This window comes from Furipterus horrens, unplaced genomic scaffold (assembly GCF_987537825.1).
Source record: "Furipterus horrens unplaced genomic scaffold, mFurHor1.1.pri manual_scaffold_3, whole genome shotgun sequence".
Lineage (NCBI taxonomy): Eukaryota > Metazoa > Chordata > Mammalia > Chiroptera > Furipteridae > Furipterus > Furipterus horrens.
In genome coordinates, this window is record NW_028327173.1 from 168,386,274 (window position 1) to 168,412,772 (window position 26,499).

The 26,499-nt window shown below is 50.7% G+C and overlaps 1 protein-coding gene across 1 annotated transcript in view; it reads right to left on the bottom strand.

Annotated features, from left to right (window-relative positions):
- MEGF11 (multiple EGF like domains 11) overlaps positions 1-26,499 on the bottom strand; it is a 224,000-nt gene that overhangs the window by 34,187 nt on the left and 163,314 nt on the right. Inside the window, exon 9 of the mRNA XM_090268354.1 lies at positions 19,858-20,032. Within this exon, the coding sequence (XP_090124480.1) occupies positions 19,858-20,032 (175 nt within the window). The remainder of the gene's footprint in view (positions 1-19,857; positions 20,033-26,499) is intronic.

Here is a 26,499-nt window from a genome sequence, read left to right on the forward strand (position 1 = left end):
TATGTGAAGCAGATGGAGCAGTGCCTGGCAGTCAGAAAACACTAGAGCTATTATTACTGCAAAGAAATAGTATCTCTTAGGAAAAGAAAACACAGAGTAATCCAAAGTTTCAGCAGAAGGCAGCTCTGGAGAAGGGATCCAACTCTCATTCAATGAACAAATTACTGGACCCTTTGCAGGAGAGGAGGTTCATCTTCCTGCCACTTCCTTGGCTCCCTGGTTCCTCTCCTCATAGATGAACAGGCTGGAACTTTTACCACCACACACCAAGGGCATGGTCTTGTGGGGACAGAATCAGGGGCTACCACGTGCAAACACTTTCTATTTGCTTGCTCCTAATAGCAAAACAAGTTCAAATGGGGAAGCAAGCAGTTTCTAAAGTGCACAGTGTGCCCTGCAGGAATGTGAGCCCAGGTCTGAGCACGCCCATTTTCACCTTGCTGTTCTGACCCTGACCTGGTTCAAACTCCTCAATAAACACAAGAACTATCAGTTAAACATTTTGTCAAATTCCCCACCTTCTGGCCTCTGATCTGAGGGCCAGGCCTGGTGTGCAGTTGATTGGCCATCTCTGTTAAGTGCCATGTCAAACAAGCCAATAATCAGCCTAACTGCTCGGGCTTAAACAAACAGCTCTGCCCACCTCAGGTGTCTCCCAACCTAGGTCTGGTGATTCCCAGGGTGCCTGTACCAACTCTCCAATACACAGGTCCTTGTTCACCCATACACCTCCCCAGTTTGGGGAACCACTAGCAGGCCTTAGTCACAATGTGGCATCGAGTCTACTGGGGTCATTATTTATGTCTACACATGCTTAGGTAATCAGTGTACACACCTGTGAGATGCAGTGTGTTCATTTCTGGGGGTAACTGTTTATACATCTGTGTAGATTCAGGTATAAATTTGTGACTCCTTCCTCGTCCTTCCCTCTTGGTGTGTTCCCTCCCCAGCCTCCCAGTCCTGCCCTGGTGGGAACTGGGTGCACACACAGCCACCGTGGTCCTAGCACACTGGGGTCCTGGTTGGCTGACCTGCCTGCCTTCATTCTGGGCTGTGAGCTCAGGAGGACAGGGATCTGATTTTATTCACATCTAGAGTCCCAGGGCTTGGAATCCTGCTCATACATGAAGGGCCCTCGATAAGTGTTGATTAATTGAAATGAGATGCTTGTGTGCACACACTGTCTTCTACTGTGGTCAGAACCAGAAGGACTGGGCACTGTCCTTGTGCCTTCTCTCTCATGCCACATAATTCAACAAATGTTTGCCGACTGGGGGCCAGCTCTGAGCCAGCCCTGGCCGTGGGTTCCAGGGGCGCACTGGAGCCTGAGACTTGTCTCTGTCTTTGGCAACTCCCGAGGCAATGCCCACAGCCACACACGTGCCTGCCTCCCAATGTGTTTATCTGTCCACTTATTTGCCATCTCCCTAGTTCAACTAGAAGCTTCACAAGAACAGGGCTCTCACCTGTCTGGGGTGCCCTGTAACTCTACTCAGAGTGGAGGTCCTCTATAAATAGTGCTGAACACATGAGTGGGGGGCCCGGAGGGCTGGGATTCTATGGCTCCTGCCACGCACAGGAAGCAGAATGTTATCTGGTCTAAGGATGGGTCCCATGCTTCCACACAGATGCTAGGCCTCCCTGCAGGCTCTTGTCAAAGAGAAAAGCCAGGCCCGACCCTGGTCTATGGTCCCACGCTGCACCCTGCCACCTCCTGCCCAAACCCTGCCGACAGGCTGAGTGTCGGAAGTACAGCCAGAAAACCACCCTGTTGGCCTCCAGTGTATCCACTCAGAGAGACAGGACCCTGGAGCCGAGCAGGATCTCAGAGATGATCAAATCCATCTCCTGCATGAGGAGATGGAAAGTCAGTGGGCGGAGCTGGGCCTTGCGAGCCAGTGCTCCTCTGAGGGCTGGCTGCAGGTACAGTGTCCTATCCGCCCCCTCCCCCAGCCCACACCAGCCCTGAATTCGTATCTGCTGATCTTTTCACACTCCTGAAAAAGGACAAGATGAGAGCCCAGGACTGTGAGCTCAGATCAGAGACCTCACATGCTTCACGTAGCTCAGCACCTCTGCCTATTCCCTTGGCCAGGAGTGTACCCAAAGGCTCTTTATTGAAGCTGTTCCCCAAGATTTCTATCCAGAATTTCTGTACATCTTACTGCTGGAAAACAGACTTCTCTTCTGGTAGACCCATGCTCATGCTCAGTAATAGGCCTTGGTGTTCCTATCAATTATATGTGGATGTTGAAATCAATTAGTCTCCCCAGCTTTCACCACCAAGAACCATTGTTAGTACCCACCCTCTCGATTTGAAAGACACTGCTGTCACTCTTTGGTGTCTACGGCCAGTCAAATTTTGAACAGGTGCAATTTGGTCAGTAACCACACGCCATGTGACTGATGGCAGCATCCTGTCTACCAACCATGACCTAGAAATGCCCATGATGTCACCTACAACCAATCAGAACTTCTGATCAGGGCACACTCACCTGGAATATCACACAGAGTTAATTTAATTCTAATTAAAAAGAAAACAGAACAACCTTGGTGTTTTAGTTAGCTTCATCACAGGTAATAGAAGTTTGCCCATATGCTTTGTGAAATGTTCAGAACAAGCCCCGGCCCCAATTAAAAAAAAAAAATCAAATATCCAAATTTATTGAGAGGAAAGGAACGTCATAATTATGTTTGCAGCCCAGCTCTGCTTCCTCCTAACTGTGTAATCCTGGCAACCTGCTGCAGCCTTTGCAGGTGTCTAACTGGGAACCATAGGCAGGCTCATCTCTAAGGACCCTTCAGCTCAGACTCTGAGCATCTTCTTGCCTGTAGTAGGGGTCTTAACCCAAAGGAGTGAGGAATCATGGGAATGCAAGCCTACATGTAGGAGCCCTCCTGGGCCTCTAAGAATCACACCAGCTGGGTGGCCACCTACTCTGCTAATGTACACCTGGGACTGGCTACACTCCCATTCCTAATGGTGGGGGAACAGCCCGTCGTGCCAGAGCTAGAAAGGATGGTGGGAATGACTTGGTTTACCTGCCTTGCTTTACATGTGAGAAGACTGAGGCCATGAGAGGGAAAACAACTTGCCCAGATCACACAGCCAATACTAGGCCGAGGTGGGTTTGGAACTCAAATCTCCTGGCTCTCATTTCAAGCACAGAATAGGGAGGGCCCAGATGTGGTGAAACTCTGGGCTAGCCCAAGCTGCCCTGTTTGTATTAGCAGCACATACCCCACCTACGCACACAACGAACGTCCAGACGACATGGCTTTGACCTTGAGGAAGGGCCGCCTGCCAAGGCCCAAATGCTTTGGCCCTCTCTCAATTCCATCTCACCTACACAGTGAGCGCACACCTCCAGCCCAGGAAAGGGAGCCCTCCACTTCCCACTTCTCACTGGGGAAAGCTTGCCAGTCCTGCTCCGTGTCTTCATTCTGTGAATGGAGGATGGATGTGAACTCTCCCTCCCATCCAAAGTCCTGTTAATTATAGACGCAGCATTGGCTATTAACATCCTGAACTTGATTTGAAAGAGCTACTGGCAGAATGGAACCCCCAGTGCTACTCCTGCTAACGAGATGCAAATCTCCCCTCCACCTTCCACCAGCTTCCTTGCACAACGTCCAGCCGCCAGTGGACAATGAGTTATATGTTCTATTAAATTTGTTTCAAATGCTGTTTATTGAATTTTCTCCCCTGCAATATGCTGCTTTGTAGTCTGGCCCTGTTTGGGAAAATTAATCAACAGCTGGGTTTCTTGTGTTGATCATCTATTTTCCTTGCAATGGGCAGGAGGTTAATGAGTATTTTTTGGAGTGGAAGGAGGAGGAAAATGGAAAGTGGCTGACCCCCCCTCACAGCAAAGCGGGAGGCAATTGTGCAAGTTTGTCTCTGGGTCCCCTTAAATATGTTCTATGGGTGGGAGGCAGTGGGACTGGAGTGGAACTGGGTTTTTCTAGATCCAGGCCAAGGTGGTGGGCGTTCTCCTGCCAGCCTGTGCGAGCTCAGCAGCGAGGACTCTGTGACAAGAGCCGGGAGGTCGCCCTAGCCCATGCTTCCTCTTGTTGGAGGAGCAGGGATGGTTTAGAGCACACGGGTGTGAGTTAAGCCAGCGCCCCGGCTCAAGGGGACTTGTCCTCACACGAGCACCTGTTCAGTGCACATCTGTGGAGCATCTACTACAGGCCGAGTACCGCGACAGTCTCTAGACTGGATGAGACCCCAGGTCCCTTTCAGCTGCCATATTCCTCAACTTGCTCCCTGACCTACCATGTCCAGAGCCTGTTTCCCTGTTACGTGTCCCTTTATGGCACTTACCACAATGGTACTGAATTTTAAAAAGTCAGCTCTCATCCCCTGGATTGTAAGTTCCATGAGGGTATGGAACTGGGTCTGTTTCATTCAGTCCTGCGGCCCTGGCCCTGCACAGCACCTCCCCGCCCACAGTCAGTGCTCAGTGCGTACGTAATAAATTAACTCGGTTGTTCAGCAAATGCTGTTTCGGCACTAGTACGGTCAGACACCATGCGAGGCCAGGTGGTGAGCAGAGCAGAGCCTGTCCTACCCTCACAGACTTCACTGTCTAGTGGTTGAGGGGCTGGGGCATGAGAGGGGCATAGGCTAGTCCCCTCCCAACTTCCAGGTGATCTACAGGCAGCCTTCAGTGGCCTTCTGGAACCCTCTGGTTGCTCCTGTTCCCCTCTCTCCCCTGCTATTCCTGGAGTTCCAGGGCCACCAATGCAGGCGGATTTCTGGTTCCAATGCCACCTCGATGCCAGCAGCGCACATGTGGAGTGTGCTTTACTGTTGCCAAAGCCCCACGCCAGGCAAGTGTCTGCTCGGCCACACAGAGGGCCAGCGCTGGGTCACTGCACTCCTCCCGCCCACCCTTCTCTGTCACCCCCATTGCCCAGCTCCAAGGGCTCAGGCAGTGGGATTCCCAGGAGGGGAGCCTCACTGTGGTTTTCCAGGGAGAAAGTGACACGGGATCCACAGGAGAACAGCCTGGACAGAGCGCCAGCTGCAGAGGCCTCTCAGTGCAGAGCAAACCTCGCCAGCCCTAATTAGTGTGTCACTGGTAAGGCAGCCACTGACCACGGATGCACAGTGCAGAAGGGAAACCACAGGAGGCAGGAGCAGCAGAGGGCAGAGAGCTGAGCGGGAGAGGGAAGGAGGCCACTTGTCACAGCCATCCCTGCTTCTTCCTCCCTGTGCTGAGGGGAAATGCCCTGGGCTTTTGTGTCTGAGCTGTTCCTTCTGGCTCCCATGGGGGAGGGCGGAGAAGGGCGGAGGGTTAGGCCTGGGACCCCTAGCTCTGCACAGAATCAGTGGGCTCTCAGGGACCTGAGGCTGCTCTGTACGGTGGTGCAGGCTGTGCACTGCACAACTCCGAAGGTGCCACTCATATGACAGCCTGGTTTGACGTGTGAGAGTGGGTTTGGTATCTGGGGTGTGACAACTGTGGGGTAAGCTTAGCATCTGCGTGCTGGACATTTGGGCTGATGCTGGCCATAGAGCCCCAACGGTGTTTTGATCATGATGGTTTTGCATGTGGCGTGCATGCGGGTGGATGTTGTGGGGGTTGGCTGTATGGGGGTATATATGCATGAGTATCTGTACTGCAGAACCCAGATCCTCTGGGGTGGTGGCTGGGTGGTGTGGGCCCAGGGCAGCAGCTGCAGAGTCAGCCAGTCTGACTACAGTGATGGTGACAATGTCCCAAATGGGAACCAGATTGTGAAGGAGAGGGTTCTGTGCAGGCCAGTGGGGTTGCTTACTGAGGTCCAAGCAAAATGTGGCACATGCACAAGTGAGGGTGTTACAGAGTGGGGGTCTTCAAAAATCCCCAGAGCCTGTGTGTTGGGGGATGGGGAAAAGGGAACAGCTTTTAAGATACCTTTGCATGACTATGGCTAGTAGCTAGTGTCTCAGTTATGCAAATATTTTTGGTTCTTCCAAGGCCCCAAGGAGATGGGAGGGAATTTGACTATGAAATGGTGCGGAAAGAGCACCCAGAGTCTCTGTGAATTTCTGTTAATGGTCAGAAGTGGTTGCCACGCCCACTGCGTCACAGGAGCAGTCAGGGATTTAAAAATAAGGTGGCAACCATTTTAGAGAGAGGAAGAGAAGATATCCACATGGTTTGCAGGAAGGAGAGAATACTATGCAGGTTTGAAAGGAAAGGGAGAACTCCATGCTGCTTTGAAAGGGAGGATACCACGCGGCTTTGAAAAGGACAGAGAGAACCTGCGTGATCCAGTGCAACATGGCACATGCTTTCCTGGACTGTTATACGGAGGCTGATGACATCGTACCCCAGATCCTGAAGGAGAGAGCTGACAGATAAGGGATGGGGAACTTCTGGGCATGTTTTTGGCTTCTAGCCTTTTGGGGAGCAAGGGAAGTGATGGGTCCCGTGGGAGAACAGGGCTCTGAGCTGAAGTGCTCACTGCCCTCTCCAGGTTGGAATGTTGTAAATAAAGACCTGTTTTCCTCAACACTAGTTGTTGGGTTTTACACCCAGGTGCCACGTGAAAGAACCCCCTTTCGCTCTGTTAGAAACAAGGTCATAGTGACTCCCAAACCAGTAGCAAAGTCATTGGTAACAAAGGGCAAATGTAATTAAAGGGTCTCTGAGAAGGGAGTGGACAGCATTAGCATATTCACAAATCACAACAGGGGCATTTAGATAATCGGGTTAGATTGTACCTCCGGAGTATCCAGTCATGGAGAAACGGGGAAGAAGGAGAGGGGAGGGGAAGCTAATCGCTCTCACTTTAGGGTGGAGAAAATAATCACTTTAGGGTGGCAATTTCAGGGTGGGGAAGCTAAGACTATAAAACCAGGTTCCTTTATCTATTTGGGGCGCACATTCTCCTGGCTATGAGGGTGCGCCCGGCTCTGCAGACTCGTGAATAAAGGCCTCGCTTTACTGCTCAAGTCCTGTGTCCCAGTTTTTATTGTGAGCGTTTCTCACAGCTCTGTAACAGTTTTGGCAACCCCAGATGGGACTAATGGGACCTGTAGCCAGGTTCCCTCTGTAACAAGAGGACTCTGCTAAACTCCCTGTCAATGAACACTTAGGTCACACTTTGTGCAGGAGACTGTACCAGGCCTGGGACTGGGTGGGGGTCAGGAAGGTGGAAGGATGGGGAAAAGGGTAGGGATGCAGGGATGGATCAGACAGACTTTCTGTTTCATAAAGCCCACAGTGTGCCACCAGAGTGGGTTGAGGGGCAGCAGGGGCACGGGAGCATGGAGTCACAATGGCCCAGCCAGGAAGACCAGGAATGCCAAGCTTCAAACTTTGCCCTTAAGACAATGGTGCTCCTGAAGAGTAGGCAAGTGTGTAGCCTATTTTAGGAAACCTCTTCTCCAAAGGCAGGAACCTTTCTGTTTTTGAGGCTGGGAGCCCAGATTCGAGCAACTCCAATCAGGATTGATTATGGAATCATTAAAAAAAAAAAAAAAATCATAGACTGAATACAAAGAAACCTCCAAAGCTGAAACCTGCGAGGCTGTCCCCAGGGAACAAAGAAGGAGTGAGAGAGGCAATGGTTGCCCCCACTGTCCACAGGGTCCCTCCCTTCCCTCCCGCAATTCCTGTCAATTATCTAAGTCTTCATAAAGCTGGCTTCCTTTGGATTCTTTGGGCTCCTGGAGGTTTCTCAGCCAAGTTCTCATAGAATGCTTTGCCACACATAATGGGGGCCTGGAAAGTGCTCCCAACTTAAGGCTCAGAGTCCTCAGAGGGGCTGGTTGGAAGGGAGCTTTGTTCATATCAGACCTCCCTGCAGCAAGGAACGTGGTGGCCTCCAGCCTGGAGCAGAGCCTGTCTTGGGGCAGATGGGGCGGGAGGAGTTCTTCCAGCATCATTTGCCTGGAGAGCGGCTCAGGGCTGGGCTGGAGCGTGGGGAGGGCGTGCTCAGAGCTGTGTAACATTGCTGAGCCTGTTTTCCTTGAGCATAAAAAGGCAACAGTGGCATCTGACCACAGAGGGCTGTGATGGGAATGAGAGCATTTTGTGTCATGGTACAGACGGCAGTCCTGGTGACCACTAGGTGCTCCCCCCCACACCATGGCCTGGGCTACCTGCCAGTTCAGCTCTGGTGACTGGAGCACCCTTGCAGCTGTGGCTAAGGTTTCATCCCAGTAATGGGCAGTGGGGATCACTCTGGGTGTGACCACAGAAGGGGCAGGTCACAGACAGGTGGCAGAAGAGCCTGTCAAGCCCAGGGACCCTGTAACCTGACTATTGGGTGCAGGTCCTGGCTCTGACACTTATGGGACCATGGGCAACTTATTTTATATTTTTCCAGCTTTATTGGGGTATAACTGACAAACTTTGGCGAGCTATTAAACTCTCTGTTTCAGTTTCCCTCTCTGGCATTATAGCAGTACTTTTCTCCAAGGGTAGTGGTGAAGATTGAGTAGGTTGCTATATTCTTAGAATAGTGCCTGGCCCAGAGGAGGTACTATACATGCTTTAGGCATTTTGAATACGGTATTACACACAGCCCAATAAGGGCCTAGACTCCCTGCAGGTATAAGAAAAGTGACTAAGATTTACCTGCTCTGGGCCACTTTTGTAGTGCTTGCCCTGTTTCACCCTCACAACTATCCTGTTCGGAGTTCTCCGGGAGAGGTGAGGGGTTCAGAGGTGACCTTCCCTCAGTAGCCCAGTTGGCACGCGGCAGGGCTGAGATTCAAACTCGGGTTTCCCTGACTCGAAGCCTTCCCAGAGCTCTCCCCACTCTGCCACGGGGAGCAATGGAAACCAGCATCTACTGAGCACCTACTGCATGCTGGGCTCTTAGGCTGTGATGCCAGCATCTCCCTGCACAGGTCAAATGCAGCAGCATTTTGTCACGCCCCTGCTCAAGACTGCGAGTGCTCCCTCTGGCCTGCAGAATTCGGCACGAGCCCCCAGCCTGGCGTGCAGGGCCAAGGCTGCTTTGCTTCCACTGTTTTCCTCCGCAGCCCTGCTCATCTGGGCCAGAAGCCTGGGGAGCCCTGGCCTGGGTTCCCTGTACCTGTCTCAGGAAACTGGCACCCCTCTTCAGAACTTTTAGGGCACACGGGAACAATTACTTAGTAGTGTTCTTGGAGGGAAATCTTGAGAGGATTTTGTTTTTTTAATTTACTCTATTGTTAGTTTTCTTATTAGTCCTACCTTGAAATAATTTATTCATGACCTTTTTTGAAACATCTTTCATTTTCCAGCATAATCACATCTTCTGGCAGGAATCCCTCCCCTCCTGAGGTCCGTAATTACTCCTACAGATGGGATTATTGGTGCTAATGACTCAGGGGGGAGGGGGCTGGGAGGGGCCATGCTGGAGTGGGGGTCTTGGAGCTTGAGTGGGGGGGGGTTAGCAGGAGGGGAGCAGGTTCTCCCTTTGTTCTAGACCTTCAGCCATGGTTGGGGGGGGGGGGGCTGGTCTTTGGCCCCTCATGCCTCTGGGTGCACACACCCTGGCACTTCTTTCCGTCCTTCTCAACTAGTTCCAGCTCAGCTTTACATCAGCCCCAGGACATGGGAGCAGGGTTTGGACCCCCATTCTGCAGAAGATAAAGTTTAACCACAGAGAGGTAAACTGACTTGGGCAAAAGCAAACAGCAAGCTGGTGCAGAGTCAGGGCTGACTCCCAGGTCTGACTCCTGCTGGCCCTCCCCCCTCTCTGCATCACTGTCCTGAGGGGAGTCTGGCCTTGGGCCCATAAGCCCTGGGTTGTGGGCCCAGCTCGATCACCTTAGACAAGACTTGTAACCACTCTGAACATCGTTTACCTCCTCTGCAATACAGCTAACAAGACTCAGCCTGCTTTCTTCGCAGGAAAGCTCTGAGGACTGACAGGCTCTCGTGTGAGATTGTTGAGCCCCAAAGTAAGAAGGGACATTGAGGATCCCAGCTTCCGCGCCCCTCAGAGACAAAGGTCAGGAGGTCAGTAGGCTCCAGATGAGAAAAGAGGTTGCCAGAGCTGCCCCTGCTAGGATGAGGCCTGAGGGAGCATCAAAGCCCGTTATTTACCATGTTCCACAGCCCTCTCCTCTCCAGGCATTTTGGTTAGTGACTAAGAGTACAGGCTCTGGCTTCACACAGCTACAGGCTCAGCTCCTGTGGCCACTTACCAACTTGGAAGGCTACTTCACTTCTCTGAGCCTCAGTTTCCTCATCTGCAAAATGGGGATCCCAACAGCCCTCACCTACAGGGTTGCTGTGAAGATTAAGTAAAACTGTGGAGAGCCCAGTGCCCAGCCCAGCGCCTGCTGCAGGGACTCGGTGCTCCAAGTGTGTGCCACCATCACACCAACCTGGCTGTCCCCTTCCTCCAGACATTTCAGGGAGGCCCCTTTGACTCACGGCCCCACTCTCTGGCATCTGTGGGGTGGCCAGAACTGGGCGCCGGTAGGGGCAGAAACACTGTCAACACCAGAGACTTGGACAAAAAGGAACTGGGAGCGTTTAAAGCATGGACGCTTCAGACCTGCGCAGACAGCTGCTTCTGCTGCAGGGAGACCGGTGCAGGCACCAGGACCACGGTCAAAGCCTCAGATTCGGGCCAGTAGGGCGGTGCTGATCAGGACAGGAGGAGAGCAGGGGAGGGTGTCATGACACGGGGCACATTTATATTTTAGAACAGAAGAGTCAGCAGTTTTCCCTAATAAATCCACAAACTGCAGGGTCCCAGAGGGGGAAGGCTGGACTCAGCCTAGAGACATAAAGCCAATTTTCCCTACTTTGCTCTGTGGATTAATTGCCAAAATGAGTTAACACCCTAGGGACCCCTCACCCCGACCCCATTCCTCTCTGCCCTGGGAAAACTGGTCGGGGTTTGCTCTGGGGTTGGCCACTCAGACGGAGGTGAAGGTGGAAAATGCATCTGACTGAGAGTGATGCCACCTGCTTTCCACGCCAATTCTTCCAGTGATTTGCTGTGTGACCTGAGAGATGTCACATTCCCTCTCTGGATCTCAGTTTCCTCCTTTGTAAAATGAGAGTATGCATGAGGGAAGGGGCTGAACTTTCTTCCAACTCTGCCATTATGAAGAATAACTCCTGTTTTGTGCTCACATCAAACCTGAAGGGCAGGCATTATTAACTCATTTTATGGATGGGAAACGAGATCAGAGAGGCTAAGCATGTTGTCTAAGGTCACACAGCTACTGAGCAACAGACTTGGGATTCTAATCCTAGCATGTCTGACCCCAGAGTCCATGCCCTTTGCCTTCAGTGTGTTGTCTTTACACAACTACATGAGGAACCTTGACAACCATTTATTGAGCATTCGCTACATGGCAGACTTTGTTCTAAACATTATACCTACTTTATCTAATTCAATCCTAAGAATAACAGTCTCACATAGTACCACTATTTACTCTGCTTTATAGGTGAAAAATTAAGACTTGAGAAGCTTAAGTAACTGGGCCATGGCCACCCAGCAGGTGATGGCAGAGCCGGGCTTTGGGTATAGGAGTCTGTGCGCGTGTGTGTGTATATTTTGGAGTGATTTCTGCTACTTTGCACTGCCTGTGGTCCTCTGCTCACATGGGCATGGCAGCTAGAGGGTGAATTCCTCATCCCCAGCACTGTATCCAGGAAAATCTTTTAGTATAATAATTAGGAAGCTACTCAATGGTGGGGAGGGGGAAGAGAAGTTGGTTTTCTACTCATAGGGTTAGTAGTCAGCAGACCGCACTTTGATGAACAAAACAATTAGAACAGGAAATGCACACACAGGATATACATGTCACCTGGCGATAATTTTCAGTCCACAGTCTCTTCTGGCCTCGCAGCTGTCCTGGATCCCTAGTTCCAGCTTAGGAGCCATGCAAGAGGCAGACACGCACTCTGCCCAGCTTGAGGGAGTGGAGATGGGCTTGGGGAGGGTAACGTCTTTAAAGGGCATCAGAAACCTTAGAGGAAAATTCAATCACCGCTCCACTGATCTGGATTTTTCTAATGCTCACCCCCTCCCACCTTCCCCAGCCAGAGCAGCGGAGGTTTGCGTGTGACCTGCCGACAGCATGAAGAAAGGGGAGAAAAATGTGGAAACGAGTTTGTTCATTTGGGTGATGGAGTGCCTGCTCCCCTCGCCAGCATGCAGGGTTCAATAACAGCAGACAGGGCTTCAAAAAATTGCAGCATAAATAGATGAGCCCTTTAAGGTAATAGAAATTCTGTCATCCAGGGGAGAAATATAGGCCCTGAGTCCCAGGGGAGGGGACACCAGGCCCCTCTCCTCCACCTCCCATGCTCGTCATCCCCATTATAGCCAGAGCTGAAAGGCAGCATCTGTGCTGAGGAATGACCAGAGGGCCCCTTATCTCCCGGCCACACAGGCTCCATGTGAGGAGGTGGAGGCTGGGAACAGCTCTGGCAGTGGCCTCACGGGCTGTTGACTCCAGGTGCCAAGGTGGCGGCGATTAGTCCCAGGGCAGCACAGGAGCTTCATCAGGCTGGCCGCCTGCGTGAGGCCTAATTAAGGAGAGACAGTCAGTGGAGGGGTGCGGTGGAGGGCTGAGAAACTGGTGTTCTCCCTGCAGTGATGCGAAGTCCATTTGTGATTCTGTGGCTGCCCTTGGGGACCCTGCAGCTCCCAGCCAGGAAGGAGTTTCAACTAACTCTGCACACTTTCTCTCACCCCCATTTCTACCTGTACCCTCAAACAGGGCACCTGGGCCAGGGCCGGTCAGCCTCTCCTGGTGGGAACCCTTGGGGTAAATAACAACAACAATAGCAGTGGCAGCACCAACGCAATAATGATAATAATAGCTCACACTTGTGTAAAGACTACCAACATGCCAGGCATTCTAAGTATTTCACAGTAGTAATTGATTTAATCAGCTCAATAATTGGATGGACTTCTTTATTATTTCCCTTTCACATGTGAGAAAACAGAGGCACAGAGAGGTAAAGCATCCTGCCCAAGGCCTCACAGCTAATAAGTGGCAAAGCCAGTATTTGAAGGCAGGGAATCTTGCTCCTGAGTCTCTTCAAAACCACTACATAGGACTGCTTAAGGCAGAACCCAGGGCTGATGGGAGACAGCTGCTCCAGCCCCACTGCAGCTGCCTGCTTATCTGAACTGCAGGGCCCACTGAGAAATGCCGTAAGTTTCTTTCCTATAAAGGTCAATTCTGGAAACTTCCGCTTTAAGGGCATTGCTCTTCCCAAGAATTTAATTTATTTTTAAAAATATTGAAAATGACAACAAACTCACAACTATCAACAAATGACTCTAAAAAACAAAACAAAAAAAAACCTAAGCAAACAACTAGAACAGGAACAGAACCATAGGTGTGGAGATCATATGGAGGGTTATCAGTGAGGAGAGGGTAGGGGGAGGATGGGGGAAGAGGTACAGGGATTAAGAAGCATAATTGGTAGGAACAAAATAAACAGGGGGATGTTAAGAATAGTAAAGTAAATGGAGAAGCCAAAGAATTTATTGCATGATCCATGAACATGAACCAAGGCGGGGATTGCTGGAGGGAAGAGAGGTACCGGGCAGAGGGAGGCAAAGGGGAAAAATTGGGACAACTGTAATAGAATAATCAATAAAATATACTTAAAAAGTATTGAGTGAGATTTTCACATGGCAGGCATGGAGGGAGAGGGGCAGGTGCAGAGTTGGAGGGAGACAGACTCTGAGTATGTACCATGTTCTGTGGGAAGAGAGAAGAGGGAAGGGTTAATTTTGAAGAGAGGAGTATTCAGGAAAGACTTCATAGATGAGGCAGCCTTTACTCTTAACCTGAAAGGTGGAGGAGGATTCTCATAGCCTGAGATAAGAATAGTGGGAGTGGGCTTTCTAGGAAGAGCACAAAGCTTGAGAAAAGGTGCAGCTGAAGCGTGGAAACAGACAGTGTATTTAGGGAAAAGTGCGTTATGTGTGGCTACAGCAGAGGTTTGTAGCAGGACTTAGCAAGAGATGAGGTTCAGCTGAACTCACTAGTTTTTTGTTTTTAATCCTCACTGGAGGACATTTTTTTGTAGCTTTTTAGAGAGAGAAGAAGGGAGAGAGGGAGAGAAACATAGATGCAAGAGAGAAACATTAATTCCACCACTGCCCCACCCTGTACGTGCCCAGACCAAGGACCAGACCCGCAACCCATGCGTGTGCCCCAACTGGGAATCAAACTTGCAACCTTTTGGTTACCAGGATGATGCTCCAACTAACTGAGCCACACCAACCTGGGCTAAACTCACTTGTTTTGAGGGCGAGTTACAAATGATCTGGGGTTTGAGCTTTATTTGGTGGATATGAGAAGCTGTGGAAGGGGTGGTGGGACTGTAATTGCCACAAGTCAGCTACTCCCTAGGTGGATGGGAAGAAGGGTCCTCACTTTCTGGATCATTCCTCACATGGACACTCCCAGGACTCTACCAGCCAGAGTCCCCTGGCACCCTCAGTCTCTCCCCAACCCCTCTCACCTCAGTTCACCCTGGTATTCTGACCAGGTGAGGACTCCAGGGTCTAACCCAGCCTAAGCAACCTGTCCAAGGTTCCGAAACAATGCCAGGGCTCTTTTCTGCTACCAGGCAGCCCCAATATAGTTCAGCACTGCATGCCCCGAGTGATCCCTCTTGTGCTGCCGCGCTAACACGTAAAACGCCCAGAATCTCTCCCACCTCCAAGTCTATGTCCATTTCCTCCAACACTGACAGGCATGTCCAACCCACAGCACCTCCTGAGCCCGACCATTTAGGGTGCTGCGGTAGATCTGCCTAGGACAGTGTCTGTGCGTGTTCATGGCTTTGCTCCAGGGGGACCCCTGGGTGTTGCTCATCCTCATCATCGTCGTCGTCGGCAGCCGTCCGTCTTGAGAGACGATGGCGTAGCTTCTTGAGAGTCTATCTGCACCGCCGAGAATGGCTGTGCAGTCCGACTCGGGAGTGACAATCCCTGCCGCACTTGTTACAGGTGAAGGCAGATGGCTGTTGTTGCTGCTGTTGACGCTGCTTCCGCCTCGATCTTTTCTGGACCGCCTCCTCGTTGCGCGCAGCCTCTGCACGTGACATACCTTGCCTGACCGCGAGCCTCCAGGCTAGGCGGTCCTCTGCTTGAACTTCCCATGTGTTGAGATTGATGGAGCATTGTGTCATGTCCTTTTTGCAGATGTCTTTGAACCGCAGTTTTGGGCGCCCTGTCATCCTCTGGCCTTCTGCTAGCTCGCCGTAGAGGAGGTCTTTGGGAATACGGCCTGCATCCATTCTTTTGACATGGCCGAGCCACCTGAGGCGTCTCTCACTAAGAACTGCATGCAAACTGCTCATGTTGGCTCGCTTCAGCACTTCGGTGTTGGGGACCTTATCCTGCCAGGCGACATGCAGGACGCGTCGCAGGCACCTCATGTGGAAGCTGTTGAGTTTCCTTTCGTGCCTTGCGTAGGTGGTCCACGTCTCGCTGCCATAGAGGAGAGTGCTGAGTACACAGGCTTGGTAGATGCGCAGTCTGGTTTTCTCAGTGAGGCTGGAATTGTTCCACACTCGCCGGTTCAGTTTGGCCATAACTGTGGCTGCCCTGGCGATTCTCCAGTTGACCTCCAAGTCGACTGACAGAGAGCTCAAGATGGTGGACCCGAGGTAAGTGAAGTCGTTGACAACCTCCAGGGTGTATCCGTCGATGGTGATGCATGGGGGAGTCCCCGTGCCTTGAGCCATAACGTTCGTCTTCGTCAGGCTGATGGCTAGTCCGAACTCCTTGCATGCGTGGGAAAGGCATCCTCATACTCACCTGGAAAAGGGTGTTGGGCTTGGGGAAGCCATGCTCCCCACTACACTCATCGTCGGCAGCCGTCCGTCTCGAGAGACGATGGTGTAGCTTCTTAAGAGTCTATCTGCACCGCCGAGAATGGCTGTGCAGTCCGACTCGGGAGTGACACGGTATCTGTCTCCTCCCGTGTTGAATCGACATCTTGCGATGACGCTGGAGTGTCCTCTCCAGTGAAGCTGAAGCTACAGAGCCTGGGCAAGGTGATATGGAGGGTCTGCTGTTGCCCATGCAGCAGACCCCCCCTCTCTTCGCAGCTGAAGGGTCCAAGGGAAAGACGGAGTCAATACAGCTTGGCTTCAGGTGCGCCGCAGGAGTTGCCGGTGTTGACTACAACGTCAAACCGCCTTAGGGACTCCGGCTCCAGATTTTCTGTCGGGGTTTACTCCCTTAGCCTTTCCCCTGAAGAGGTATGCCGCAAGGCAGCGGAGGTTTTTTGGAGTCAGAGTTTTCCTTCTCTGACTATACTCATAGTTCACTAATAATTACCATCGTTTTTACAGAGTATCTACTGTGTGCCAGGCACTGAGCTATAAACTTTCCGAATGAAGTTTTTCACTCTCATGGCCAAGTCTCCTCTCAATAGATGAGGAAATTCAGGCTTCAGCAGGATAAGGGACTTGCCTGCAGGCAGGGCGGGAACTGGAGGGCCAGAATATGAACTCAGACTCGTGTGGCTCCATAGGGACCTGTCAATCAAAGCCACGCATCTAACATTTGATAGTTCAGTGGCTCTCACCATTGCTGGCTTCGTGATCCTGTGCCAGGTGGGACTTGCTGCTGCTCTATATTCTTACGGGCTCAGGGGTGGGAGCAGGCGTGGCACTTGGCCGGCTCCAAGGGGCGGCTTTGCACTACTTCATCAGCACTTCTCACATTTATGTTGAGCCTGAGACCATTCTCAGTCTTCAGAGACTCTGTTTTCATTGAGCTACCCTAATAGCCTCCTTACAGAGCCCTTGGCAGAGAGCGCTCTGGTGGGGGGTGGGGGGGAGAGCTGAGGATGTGGCCTCACATCCATTACCATGTTGGCTGCTCACATCCCAGAGCAGGCAGGGCTGATGTGACTGCCATCTTATGGTGAGGAACTGAGGCCCAGCAAGGTGAAGTGACATGTCCAAGGTTGCAGAGCCTAGAATCAAGGTCTCCAAACACTCAGAAAAGGACTCTTTGTAGTTAGTTTTCTAATTAATTGCCCATCCTAAAAATCTTTTAAGGAAAAAGGCAGGCACATATATTCACAAACCAAACAGTAAATAAAGGCATTGGTCATTATTATTGACTGTGGACATTTAGGGGAGGGTCTCAGCCAAGTCTGCTCTGCTGATTGCCCCGATCCCCCACCCTCACCAGAGCCAGCTAATTGCAGGAAGTCCCATTCATTTGGAAGCTGGGGTGAGGGTGACAGTAATGACGCCCCCCCTTAGAGGATGGTGCGTGCAAGAATGAGTCACACTGGGTGAGAACAACCGACTCTTCCGTAATCACCTCCAGCATCTCCTGCTCCACACCTGACAGGGCCCAGAAAAGCCTTTCTGCGTATAATGAGGCTGGGCAGGAGGAGATGGATGGAAATTTGTAGGGCTCACCAGGGAAGGTTGGCTCACAATCTATCTTAGCCCCAAGCCCCAGGCAGGGGGAACTCCAGAGCTAGATGATTTCTATAAGTGCCAAGTCCCCCATAATTCAAGAGCAGGGAGTCATTTGCATCCAGTGGGATAGAAGCGAGGCAGTAGCCTGGCCTCCATACTGCTGGAGCTCCAGCCTGGGGACAGTGGGCACACAGACTCCTTAGGCTCTCCCAGCATCCCGACTTCCCCTGCTGAGGAGCAGTGACCAGGTAAATAGCTGGAGGTAAAGAAGGGGGGACAGGCCCATAGACAGTGTACGCAATCAGACCATAATAACCTCAATGACCACCCCCACTCCCACCCCCGCCCCGCAACATTCACCCACACATACACACCTCCTTGCTTCTATTTTACCTCATTTCCACCAGAAGGGTGTGTCTCCTGACTTGGAGTCTGCATAGGAGACCATCTTAGAAGTCAGTTCATCTCCCTCTATAAACTCATCATTTACAGATGGAGGAATCGGGGCCATGAATGTGCCCAAAGCCATAGAACTACCCCAGTAGCCAAGCTGTACAGGGGTCAAGATGTCCACTAGCAGTCTGGTGTGGTCAGTTCACTTCAGCTTCAGTCACCTAAGCTATGTGAGATTTCAACTCCAAACAACTCTTACCCAAATCCCAAACATGGGCCACTTCATTTTTCAATGGAAGTTATGGAAAAAGCTCACATTAATAAAGGTAAGTTACATTCAAAACCTGCAGGAGAAACAGACTTTTCTCTTTTGAAGATGCCACTGGAGCTAATTTTCACCCAGTTTATCTGCATTGGGGAGGAGGAAGAGGGAGTGGAACAGAGTTTTGTTCTATAGACCAGGGGCAACCTGCCCACAAGACACTGTCATCAAACCCACACTCCTACAGTGACAACGGCATCCTTTACTGGATATCCACCTCGGCAGCACACTGGCCTCAAACAGACCACACCCAGGCCAACTACATCTGCATCTCTGAGAGCAGGGGCCCGGGTATCAGTGTCTGTGATGCTCCCCAGGTGATTCCAATGGGCAGCTCAGGTTGAGCACCATCCCCTTCTTACAAAAGTGAGGCGACCGACCAGCAGCATTGGCTTCACCTGGGAGCTCATGAGACATGCAGAACCTCAGGCTGCTCCCGGATCAACAGAATTAGAACCTTCACTTTAACAAATCCCACCAGGGATTTCTAAGTTAACTGAATTCTGAGAGGAGTTGAGGCAAGATCCTTTATCCCATCTCTACACCTGACAGCAACTTTGCAAGGCAGGTGTCCAATTCCATAGGTAAAGACACTGATTCTGAAAGAGATTAACTTGTTGGCCCAAGGTCACACTGTCGGTAAGCAGGACAGCCAGGATATGACCCTGGTCTGGTTCCAAAGACCATACTTTCTGCTGCACAGACCACTTCCTACAGCATAATTAAAAAAATGGCCATAGGGGACCCTTGAGTTTTTGGGTCCTGAGGCCCACTGGGCACACTCCACCTTTGAACAGGATTTCACTTCCAGTGTCAAGTTCCCTCGAATCAAACTTCATAAAGACCAGCATAACTCATGAGGAAATGCAACTAGTAAACAAACACGTGATGAAAACGTTCACTCTCCTTAGTAATCAAAGCAATGCAAATTAGAGCAACATTGAGGAGCCATTTTCTACTTATATAATTAGCAAAAAAAGAAAAAAAGTTAGCACCGTTGTTTTGAAATAGGTACATTCACACACAGCTGGTGGCAGCCTAGATTGATATAACCCTTGAGGAAAGTATAGGGCAACATCCATCAAGAGCCATGAATAATTATGCCCACTGACCCTGGGAAGTTGCCCTAAGGAAATAATTCAATAGGAGGGAAGAAACCGTTTGTAGGGAGATGCTCATTGCGACATTGCTTGGAACACTGGACACAAGCCAGTATTTGTCAGGTAGGGAATGGCTGAGTAAACTGGGGGCACGGCAGCTCCTGCGATGTTATGCAGCCATATAAAGTGATAATTAAGAAGCCCAAGCAGCAAAAGTGGGTGAAAAAAAGCAGAATACTAAACTGCCCATGTGCACTGTGGTTATTGTGATGTAAAACTACAGGTGTTCCTTGACTTACGGTGGGGTGATGTCTTGATAAGCCCACTGTAAATGGAAAATAATGTAAGCCAAAAACGCACTTAACACCCATAACCTGCTGAACATCATAGCTTCAGCTGGCCTACCTTAAATGTGCTCAGAATGCTCACAATGGCCGACAGTTGGCCAAAATCATCTCACTATCATGGCAGGGTATCATATAGCATATCACTAGTCCAGGGAAAGATCAAAATTCGAAAAAGTACAGTTTCTACTAAATGCGTATCACTTTTACACCATTGTAAAGTCAGAAAGTTGTTCCACCAGGAAGCAGTAGGAGCTGGTCCCTCCTCTCCTGTGTGGGAGTGGGGGCACAGGAGCCACGGGAGATCCTTCCCATCTTACCATGAAGCCTGGGGCACAAGTGCAGCTCCCTGTTATACTGTGGCAGTCGGCTCCGTTCTGACAGGTGCACGGCAGCTGGCAGCCATCGCCATAGTAGCCAGCAGGGCAGGACTCGTTGCAATGGTGGCCTGACCAGCCCGGCTGGCAGGTGCAAGCTCCAGTTACTGGGTGGCAGCTGAGCAGATGAGAAGATGAGAGGAAAGTCTGGTCAGGAATGTGGGCATGCCTCACCCTGTACCCGTACCAAGTCTTAACGCCCCATTTGTTTATTAGATGGTCCCAAGGCCATGCGGTCTTATTAACCCCAGGAAACCAAGGCTCATGGTGGTTATATAATTTGCGTTAAGTCACATAGCAAGAAAATGATAAAATTGGGATTAGAATACAGGTTTCTGGACTCCCAAACAAGTGTTCTTTATAATAAAAATACACAGAGACCAAAACAGAAGTTAGCCTCTTCCGTTCCTTCCCTTATGGATTATGGGGTCTGGAGTGTCACCTACTCTGCACCCAAGACAGATGCCTGGTGGGGGGATAAGCATAAGAGAGTTGTCGTGAGACCCAGAGGCATATTGAGGGAACTCAGTGAACATTTGCTGAGTTAAAATGAGAGCTCAGGGTGGATGGGCTGCCCCCCTGTGGCACTGTCTGCATTGGAGGGGTACCCTCTATCTGTGTTTTGCCAGGGCTCCTTAAGAGTGATGGACATTGTCTCCATCCCCTATCTTTCTAGGTCAGAGAAAGGACCACTTGGATGCAGGCAGGAGCTGCCTGCTATGGCCTCTGGAGAGTGGGGCTGGCAGAGGTCTGATGCAACAAGCAATATCCACTCAGGATCAGAGGGGATGCAGGATGCCGTGACTGTCTTTCTCAGGGCTTCTGCAGGTGTGTAATTGACCGATGGCCCCAGCTATTGTGTCTGAAACCCATCACTGCGTTTGCTCAGAGGCCACACTTTCCCTGGCCTGTTTCCAGCCAGAGCACAGCAGGGAGAGTAAGGTCAGAGCACATTCTTAGAAGATCTGGGACTCCTCTGATGGGCAACTTTGGTTTAAAGACGTCCCACCTTACCAAACTTTCTTAGAACTGTGCTGCAGTCCAGGACTTTCCACCCAGTCTTCCTCCATTCCTTCTCTCCTTCACAGGGGTCAGAATTGCATTGCTGTCTGATGCTCCCTCAGTCTACCCTGTCCCCTCCCTATGACCCCTCACAGCTGTCTCCCTGGCAAATCTCTTGTACTTGGCAACTCCTTCTGGGAGGCCCGAGAAGATGCCGGATGGTAGAGACGAGCCTCTTAGGTTCCCCGTGTCACCTGCTTCCCTGCACCGGAGTCACCTACAAGGATATGGCTGACAGGAACCTGCTCTGGGCTGGCAGGAGGAGCCTGCGTACAAGTCTCAGTTCTGCTAAGTTCCACAAGGACGTGGGATTTGTCTCTCTAGGTCGCTGGTGGACCTCCAGTGCCTGGCTCATATTCACGGCCCCATAAATACTTGGGAATGAATAGTGCATTTACTATAATTATTTTCTGTGTCACCAGGTGACAGCTCCATGGGGGAGAGTCTTTTGTCTATTTCACCTCTGTATTGTACCCCAGCGCCCAGCAGGGCCCCTGGCGCACTGGAGATGCTCACTACACATTTGGCGGATGAGATAATGAACAAACTAATTGTGTGAAGCCCAGCCAAGCTATTTCTCTTCTGGGAGCCCTGGTTTTCTCACAGAAAATGAGGAATGGACAGGAGCAGACAGTTCCTGAATAGAAAGTATAAATGGCTAATAATCATTTTGTAAAATGTTGGATTATTAACTAGTTTCATTAATCATCAAATCAAAATAACAATTAGATATCACTCCTTCTCTATCATAACAATAAAAAAAAATTGTTTTAAAGGAGCAATATTCAATGCTGGTCAAGGTTTCTGGAAAATAACCTGGGCTATGTATCAGGAATCCTGCTAAAAATACTGAGACCCTTTGGTTTTGTGATTCTATTTCTAAGACTTTATGCAAAGGAAATAATCATAGTTGTAGGGAAAGATTTATGTACACATAAGTTCCCTGAAGCATTATTTATAACAGCGGAAAATGGAAGCAATTTAAATAATAAATAATATGTGACTAGGCTGTTAAAGCACCAGGCACTTTACACATATCTAATCATCACATAAACCTGTGGTTTAGGCCTTAGAGCCTCTGTTTTACAGATGGCACTTGGAGGTTACGTGACTTACCCAAGGTCACACAGCTAAATCAGGAGCAGCTGGGATTCAAACCCAGGTCTGTGCGACCGTGATCAGTCCACTGCCTCATGCTGCCTCTGACAACACGATACTGGTGAAGTGAATTATGACAATCCATAGGAAGGAATGTTAAAGAAGCATTCAAATGCTTTCCAAGTTACTTAATGCCATGAGGTTAAGTGAAATAAGCAAATTATATGTGAAGTCATGATCTAAAATATGCAAAAAAGTGATATAGACCCATACGGACATGGATGATGAATGAACAAATTACAACAAAATGGTTTTTGTGCTCCCCTCTGGGTTGAGAAATTGTAAGTGATCCTGAGTTTTTGTTTTTTTTTTTCCTTTAAATTTCTTTGTGTTCTCTGACATTCTCAAACTGAGCATTTATTATATTTATAAACACGGAAAGCAATAGAAGTTATATATATGTAAAAAAGAAGGAGTCATGTAAGAGATGAGTGTTTGAACACTTCCTGACCTGGAAATACTTCTGAAAGTATCCAGAAAAATTCCTCTCTGAGCCCCACACTGCAAGGGTAGAAAGGTGGTTGACATGGATGCCGTGGGACAGGACGCCCCGTCTGGTGGCTCCGACCCTCAGCCAGACGGGGTGGGGCACTCCTCTTTGTCCTAACACTGAGCAAAGCCTTCAGGCATGGCCTCCCTCAGTTCCAACCTTCCAGGGGCCTCCTCTGAGGTCTTGGTTCAGAGGGACTGGCTCAGTCACTGTGGTGGAGGCAGAGACCCTTGGACCCAAGAAATGACCGAGGCGGCAGTGCTGGCTGCAGTGATCGGCTCTCCCCACCCCGGGAGATTCTCAAGGGTCTCGGGCATCCTTCTGCCCTTCCTATGAATAGACCCTCTTATTGCAGTCCTTGCTCTTGTGGGAACACCCCCCTATAAAAGGCATGCTAGAAACCCAGTGAGCCAGCAAGTGTGGACGTCTAAGCACTGCTGTGTTCCCCCTTTTCCATCCATCACAGCTGTCAGTGTTTTGGCTGCTCAAGGGTGTGTCTTGGCATCAGTTTTACTTTTTACTCAGAGCCAGAGCGCTCCAACCCAAACCTGGAATTATTTCTTTCTCTCTCACGCCCCTAAAACTTTTATTTAAAAAGACCAAGACCTCTATTTTCTTAATTTGGTCACTTGTCATGTTTTATAAAAACTCCAAAATCTCTTTGAAAAGGTCGGGAGGGGGTGGTGGTGACCGCTGACTGTGACTGAGAACCATGATCACTGTGTTCTCGGCACCTTCTTCACAGGTTCCTCCCTTGTAACGCAGTGGGCAAGTGCCTGTCGGTTAGGCTCAGGCCAAAGTCACGAACCCTGGTGTAGGTTTGCTCTGTTTCTTCTTCCTCGTCTTTCTCCCGTTTTCCCCAGACATAGATTAATCACAAGTTAATGGGAGCCGAAAGCTGAACAATATAGGCATCTTTTCAGGGTGCATTTTTCTGCCTCTTTTTCTGGCTGCTCTGAGATTACTATCAATGCTGCATCTGTTGGCTAAATCCAATCTTTCAGAGGTAATACGTGATCACAGCTGCTAGAATTCGTCTATGACAATCCAATTGTGGAGGGGACCTGGAAGAGGCCCAGCACACAAGCACTCTCCCTCAAGGTCATTCTTTTATGAAGGAGATGGCTTCTTTTGTGTGCGCTACACAAAGGGAATGAAGGGATGGGGAATCTTTGCAGCCTCTTCCTTCCTGGCCACGTGGACACGACTTCCCTGAAGCAGCCTCTCTAGAGGGGCACAGAGCAGACAGGCTGGGGCTGGACTGATGAGCAGGGTTTGCTCTCGTTGGGGACTGCTAGTACTCGTCTTCCTAGTAAAGGTACTCAAGTCCTCACAAGCCGGCTTGGTGGGGCTCTGTCACCAGCTCTTACAACAGGAGGAAGCAGAAGCCAGAGGGGAATGAGACAAGACTTCTGGGGGCCCCGCGCTCCCTCCATCTCTCAGGAGTTGGATGGAAGCTTCATTTTCAAAGACCACAAGAGACCTTTGACCGCCACTGGGCTGATGAAAGGTGATGGACAGATTGGGAAACGGAGACAGGGAGAGGAGAAGCGCACACATCAGGACATTTGCTCAGACAGAGGGAGCTCTGAGGTCGGGACTCAGGGGCCCTGGACCCCCCCAGAACCTGCAGCTGACCTGCTTTGGGATTAGGAGTTACAGAGTTGTCCCTCTGCTTTTCTTGGAACCCAAGAGAAGGCTCTCTAATGGGACAAAGGTTCATGGGAAGAGAGAAGTGACCTGTGTGCACACAGAGGAAGAGAGCTGTTCTCTGTGTCCCCGAGAACAAAGCCAGCACAGCATGAGAGTTCAGTTAGATCAGAGGCTCTAACTGAGCCTCAATTTTGCCTGCCCTCATCCTACCCAGGAAACACATCTGGTTTTCAGAACTCGGGGGCAGGGTGCTGCTACTGGCACCGTGTGGGCAGAGGCCAGGGATACTGCTCAACATGCTAAAATGGTCAACAAAGTATTATCTAGCCCCAGATGCCAATAGTGGTGAGGCTGTGAAACCCTGAGTTAGACTGAACTTTGTGTGTTGGGGGCTCAGTCGCTGGGGCAGTGTGCCAAGAGAAAGAAGTGAAATGTTTTAAAATATAGGGCTGACATCAGTTCAAGGGCAGAACCACCTGCTCTGTGCCAGGCACTGTGCGCCGCTGAGGCTGCGGAGGAGATGCACTAGCCAGGTACTCCTGCCTTCAAGGAGCCCAGGCTGTGAGGGGCTGGTCATGCAGCCTCTGAGGAGCCCAGCCTTGGGGGTTGGCTGCCAGGTGCTCTCAGAGCCGCCACCCCCCCCCCCCCCCCCCCCCCCCCCCCCGCCAAGCAACGCTACTGCCTCCCAGTCTCTGAAACATGACACTCATTAAAGACAAAGCAAATAACCATCAATATTGGATGGGCTGAGATTAGCGACTGAGAGGAGGAAGTCCTTTCAGATTAATAATGCATTGAGGACTCCTTCAGAGAAAGGATAAATTATGCAGGGCATGGCTGCTCAGGCATGGGAGGAAAACAATATCCCTTTAATTTGGGGGTTGGTTGGATCTCTGTGGCAGGGACTAGCCCTGCACTGGACCTCAGAAGCAGCCTTGCTTCCTGTCCCAGACAGGGTCCTTTCTTGGCTTCCCAGCAGGGATGGGGGTTCCTGGTGCTGTCCCATGTGGGACCCCCCATGTTTAAAGCTTTGGAACTCTCACCCTGCCTTCCAGCCCAGATGCCACCTCCTCTAGGAAGCCTTCCCTAACCAGCATCGTAGTCTCCAGTGGGGCTTTCTGCACCCAGCCCTGGGTCACAGTGACTTGAGCATAATGTGGGCTAGACATATATATTCCACTCATTCTAAGATGCACTTTCTCCCACATTTCCACATTGCTGATATTGAGTGTATTATACAATCAATGGCACATCATGGTTCGGTTGATAGTGTTTTCCTTTTTCAGGAGTTCATAAAATAAAGCTGTGTCTCACGACTGGTTTTAAAGAAACGTAGTAGAAGGGGCTCAGTGTGTGTGACTGCTGCAGATCTGAGTACCGGGGGGCTGGACTAGTGGTGAGAGACCCTTTATTTCTTCCTTGCGGTCCAGCCCTGCAGGCATTCAGTGTTTGTTGAGTGAATGACGGAGGGAATGAGGGCTCAGCTCATATACAGGCCAACTCTGTTGGCTCCAGGGCCCCTGCAGTAGTCTGCATCCCAGCACTCTACGCTTGTAGCAGCACCACACCGGCTGCTCAGTGCCAGGGACTGAGGACTGAAGACGGATTTCATCTAAGCCATAACACTCCCTAAGATGCCTCTGCTTGCAGTAGCCAGAGGCTCTCGGGTGATTTGTGAAGAACCAAAAGCTGGGAATGAAGAGGGGCCAAGGCTAAGTCCTGGCGGTCCCAGACACAGGGCTGTAGAGCAGAGGAGTCTCTAGTCTGCAAACAGTCCCCACAGGCACTGCCAGTCCTCCCTGGAGCTGTCCTGCAGGTCCAACAGAAGACTCTCCCCACCCTTTACCACCCAGAAAAAAGGCAGCCACCTAAATGGCTGCAGAGGCATTTGCCTGGGTGGGGGTCAGCCTCATTTATTACCAGAGGGCGGTACCAGCTGCCGTGAAGGGAGCTGGAAGAGGGGGCCCAGGGCAGCTGTGGTTTCCCAGATTCAGGCTCCTTTGGAAGCAGGGGTGAAGCCAGCTTCTGTCCAGGTGTCCCCAAGTCCCAAAGGACACAGATTGCAGGAGAGGCCTAACAAAGGGCCTGCGCCCTGTCCCTCCTGTCCCTCTACCCTAGCTAAGGCCTGCTGGAACAGCCCTCTCCAGGCCCAAGGGAGGCCACACTGGTTTGTAAGATCCCATCTGGCACTGGCCTTCTGTGGCTCCTTCTTCTGCCCCAGC